The 5,384-nt window shown below is 35.3% G+C and overlaps 2 protein-coding genes across 2 annotated transcripts; both read left to right on the top strand.

Moving 5' to 3' along the window:
• Window positions 1-1,504: 1,504 nt before the first annotated feature.
• LOC140862159 (uncharacterized) lies at window positions 1,505-1,987 on the top strand. Its single transcript, XM_073265159.1, has one exon. It carries the CDS (start codon window positions 1,505-1,507, stop codon window positions 1,985-1,987), a length of 483 nt encoding a protein of 160 aa, XP_073121260.1.
• A 12-nt stretch (window positions 1,988-1,999) lies between these two features.
• LOC140862160 (uncharacterized) lies at window positions 2,000-4,960 on the top strand. Its single transcript, XM_073265160.1, has 4 exons — window positions 2,000-3,001; window positions 3,056-3,346; window positions 3,436-3,595; window positions 4,599-4,960. The coding sequence occupies exons 1-4, from the start codon at window positions 2,000-2,002 to the stop codon at window positions 4,958-4,960; spliced, it is 1,815 nt and encodes a 604-aa protein (XP_073121261.1).
• The last annotated feature ends 424 nt before the right edge of the window (window positions 4,961-5,384 follow it).

Below are 5,384 nucleotides of genomic sequence, written 5' to 3' on the forward strand. Positions count from 1 at the left end.
AATCTATTAATAAAATCTTGTTATATTAGAAAGAAAATAAATAATAATATAAAATTTTTTTACTCTTTAAACATAACATTTTAATTAGTTTTTTAAATATCATATTGCATTTGTAAAGTTAATCATATACTATAAAAATATAAGTGAAATCAAGAAATAAATTATTTTTATATAGTTTATTTGTTATTAAAAATACATTGTGTCAATTCACCTCTTATTTAATTACAAAAATTCACCTTAAATGAATTGGTTTGAATTATTTTCTATCAATTCAAGAAAACAAAATTTAAAACACATATTTAAAAAAAATCTAATAAAAAAATAAAATTTGGTTACGACATACTTATAAAAAAATTTGAAAATAATGATACTTCATAATTGAATAAATATTTTGTTGGAAAATTTAGTTTTGGTGTTTACAAAGTTTAAAAGAAAGCCAAACTACTTGAGCAACTAAGAAGCGCTAAACTGATATTCGGAACTAAACTACGTCACCATCAACAACCACGCTCAACCGGTTAAGAGATGCTAAACTGACTCTATCAGTTTGCACTCGCTAAAGTGAATCCATCAGTTTATACTTGTCAAACTAACTGCATCAGTTTACTACCTTGCTATTTCTGGATAAGATCATCCGTACTCTGACACACTCTGCAGAAGGTAGTGCAGCGATACCAAGGGCAATGTCGGCTCCTGAATTCGTTGATGATAGTGACAAATCCAACGGGAATAATTTAAACCCTATCTGAAGAACAATTTGAATTTATGACCGTTGGCAATCCAAAGGGTATAAATAGAGATCTTGATCGATCAAAGCAGTCACCTACGCGAAAAACACTCTGCTATTTTACGAGAACATTCAAAGCTTTAAAGCTCAAGATTTGATCAAGGGACTCGAATCACAAACTCTGAAATGTTATTCTGATCATTGTAGGATCAATTTTTGGTCTAAATATTTTGAGTTGTATTCACTCTATTCTATTATCAGTCTAGGACTGAAACTGAAGTGTTGTACTAGGAGTTCTTGTTTAGGCAGTGTATAAGTCTTAAACTGGATCGGGGTTTTGCAAATTGCTTGTAAAATTCAAAGTGTTCTAGTAATATCCTTCCGAGGTGGAAGAGGGTCAAATAGGAGTGTTTGAAATCTCCAAACATCCATAAACAATTTCTTGTGCTATTTCAGTTTACTCACCATCACCACACAACCTAAACTGATATTCACTCAGTGTTTCAAATCTGTAATTTGACATTCCGCACACATTTTGTTTGTCAAATTACATCTGACATTAAGATAAGCCTCGAACTCAATCACTAAACCGATCGAGTTCAAACTTTCTTACTAAACTGCTTGAAAGTATATTCACCCCCCTCTAGACTTTCAACCGATCCTAACAAGTGGTATCAAAGAGGTTCTTATCTTATTCTTAAACATTGTATCAAAATGACCTCATTTAAAAAAATTCTTATGTTCTCCAAAGAAGATTTTGATGACTAGAAGATTCGTATGCAAGCATATCTATCAGCATTAGATGATGCCATGTGGTTTTTCATCATTGATGGACCTCTTGCGATCACCAAAATCAATACTGCTATAGCTCTTTATGGCGGTGGTCCACAGTACATTGAGAAACAAAGAATTGAGTGGACTGCTGAAGATAAAAAAAAGGCGAATCTTGATAATGTGGCTAAAGATATCTTGTATAAAACTCTTGACAAGAACACCTTCAGCAATATCAAAACGTGCAAAACTGGGAAAGAAATTTGGGAGAAACTGATTCAACTCTGTGAAGGAAATGAACAGACTAAAGAAAACAAACTGTCTGTTGCTACTCAAAAGTTTGACAACATCAGGATGAAATCTGGTGAATCAATGACAGAATTTGATGAGAGAGTAAGCAGCATTGTTATTGAGCTTAATGGTTTGGGAAAGACATATCCCAATAGGGAAGTCATTCTCAAAGTTATTCGAGGCCTTCCCAAAGAATAAGATGTGAAGAAAATGGCTATGAGGGAATCAAAGTACTTGAACAAACTAGAGTTGCACGACCTGTTTGCAGATTTGAAGGCCTATGAATTTGAATTGCAAACACGAGAGAAAGATCAGTCTACCTCTCAACTGACCAAAGCCCTGACTGCAGTCAAGATAGAATCACCAGCTCAATCAAAAAAAACAGCAGAACAACTGAGCAGTGATGCTATGTCCTTATTTGTGAAGAAGTTCGGCAAGTTCATCAGAATAAATCAAGAAGGATCTTACAGAAGAAACTTCCAAAAGAAAGATGCAGTCGAAGAACCAAGAAGTTGCTTCAATTGTGGGAAAACAGGACATTTTATAGCTGACTGTCCCAAACCGAAGAACTTTGACAAAAGGAAAAGCTCAAGGGATGACAGACACACTTCGAGACAGAAACATGAAGCACTGGTTGCAAAAGATAGCAAAGCCAAATGGGCGGAAACAGATAGTGATTCAAAAGGATCCAACTATTCCTCTAGTTCCAGTGATGATGAAGAAGAGGTCAAATGTCTAATGGAAAAGGACCATGAGCAAGATTCCACCAGTGAACAGGTATTCGACTTTAGTTCTGAAGAGTTCACTAAAGAGGAACTAATCACAGCACTTCATGACATGGCAAATGAGTATCAAAAACTGTCCCTTGCATTTGATGAAGTTAAATCAAAGAAAGAGGACCTGCAAGATATCTCAACTGAATCCCATTGGGAACAATCAGTTGAGAAAAATTGTCTTGAAATAGAGATTTCTAAGCTTAAAACTAAGAATGAGCAACTCAAGATCAATATCATGAATATTAAAATAGAAAAGCAAAGGATGGATGATATAGTAAGTTCATGGAATAGATCCTCGAGCATGCTGATAGAAATGCATGATTTACAAAGACCTCTCCATGACAAAACTGGTCTAGGGTATGGTGAAACAGTTGAAACTGGTGAATCAAGCACTCTACCGAAACTGAATATGTGCAAAGGAAAGTATATCAACTTTGTATGAGCATTTAGGGTAAATGAACATGAAAAACCTATCCTGATGACTTGGCAGTCAATAGAGCAGATGAACAGGAAAAGGTTTGGTATTGGCTTCAATCCTCATGAAACTAAAGTCGAAACTTCTAAAAGTCCTGAACGGACTAACGCACATCAACCTAATTCTATGAGAGGAAATCCAGGTCAATATCACAATCAACATCCAGTTCAAAAGCGATATAGACATTTAAAGGATATTGGAAAAGGAAAACAGCACACGGTATCACAAGCACATCACACTCCAAAATCTAGGGCACATAATTTAGTACGCACTTATAAGAACACAGAAACTGGTAAAATTGTTAAAGTATTCTAGATTTGGGTTCCTAAATTATTAATCCTTCGTGGACCCAAATAAATGTGGGTACCAAAAGTTATTCAACTTTGTGAATGCAGGTTACAGGTACTAAAGAAAAAATAGATGAATCATGGTACTTAGACAGTGGATGCTCAAGACACATGACTGGAAATGATAAACTACTGTCTGAACTTATTAAATGCCATGGTCCAACTATCACATTTGGTGACAACTCACAGGGTAAGACCGTGGGTAAGGGTAAGATTATCCACGACAACATAATCATTCAAGATTTTTTACTAGTTGAGACCTTGAAATATAACTTAATCAACATTAGTCAAATGTGTGACTATGGGCACTCTGTTAAATTTCAAAAGCTAACTTGCCTTGTTAAACATGCCTTTGGTAACATTATTTTGACAGGAAACTGATGTGGAAACACATATAAAGTATTCTGGAACATTCAGTCTAGCAAACCAGTTTGCCTCGTAGCTTCCAACTCTAAGCGCAACTGGATTTGGCACAAGCTACCGAATCACCTTAACTTCAAGTCAATTGTCAGTCTGAGTAAGCTCGAGCTAGTAACAGGATTGCCTAAAATTTATTTTTCCAAAGACAAAGTATGCTCAGCTTGTCAATTTGGGAAGCAAGTTAGGTCATCTTTTAAAAACAAGGGTTATAACTCATCTTCCCGATGCTTGGAACTATTGCACATGGATTTATTTGGTCCAATACCACTAACAAGTTTAGGGGGAATGAGGTATACTCTTGTCATCATTGATTATTACTCACGTTTGACCTGGGTCATTTTCTTAAAATCAAAAGACTAAACTGCCTCTCAACTGATCAAGATTTTTAAAAGACTCTTTAACGAAAAATCGAGTAAGATTGACAAAATCAAAAGTGACAGGGGAACTGAATTTGTCTTCATTTTTAGAGCATTATGGAATCAAACATGAATTCTCAGCAGCTAGAACGCCACAACAAAATGGTGTTGCAGAAAGGAGAAATCGTACTCTTAAAGAAGCTGCAAGAAACATGTTAGCCGATTCAAAATTCTCTCAAAGGTTTTGGGCAGAAACTGTGAACACTGCTTGCTACACTTAGAACAGATCAATGATATGCAAGAATTTTTTTAAAACCTCATATGAGATTTGGAATGGCTGACAACCTAATGTATCATACTTCAAGATTTTTGGGAGTAAATGTTACATCCACAACAATGATAAAAGTCATCTGACCGCATTTGATGCAAATTTAGATGAGGGTATATTTCTGGGATACTCCACAATTAGCAAAGAATATAGAATTTTCAACAAAAGAACTTTAAATGTTGAAGAATCAGTTCATATCATATTTGATGAGGATTTAACTACTGACATTCCAACCGATTCTCATCAAATCTCAGATATATTTCAGGAAATTCAGTTGGAAAATGACAATATAAATAACAGTGAAGATGACAGTGAAGATGATTTTTCACCACTCATCAGAACACTTCAAACTCCTGAACCTGAACTAGTGGAACCAGCAGTCGACGTTCATAACATAAATCAATCAGTTGATATCCTCCAAACTCACCCAGTTGTGAATAATGAAGATGAGCAACATGAAACTCAATAATATCACATACACATTGAAGTCACAGAGCTTGACCAAGATAACATGACTATTCAAGATCCAGAGGCACATGTGAACAATGAGAATCAGCCTAATTCTAGACTCAAATGGTCCAAGAAGCATCCACTCAGTTCGGTGATAGGTAATCCTATAGCACCACTAAGGACTTGAGGACAAATGATTAAACAATTTCTTCATGCAGCCTTTATATCTCAAGAAGAGCTAAAGAAAATTAAAGATGCACTAGCTGACAACTGTTGGATAGAGGCTATGGAAGATGAATTAAATCAGTTTACTATAAACTCAGTCTGGAATCTTGTTCCAAGACCATCACACCAGTCAGTCATTGGCAATCGATGGGTCTTCAGAAACAAACTCAATGAAGAAGGAACTGTAGTCAGAAATAAAGCAAGACTAGTAGCTCAAG

Source organism: Henckelia pumila, chromosome 4 (assembly GCF_033568475.1).
Source record: "Henckelia pumila isolate YLH828 chromosome 4, ASM3356847v2, whole genome shotgun sequence".
Classification (NCBI taxonomy): domain Eukaryota; kingdom Viridiplantae; phylum Streptophyta; class Magnoliopsida; order Lamiales; family Gesneriaceae; genus Henckelia; species Henckelia pumila.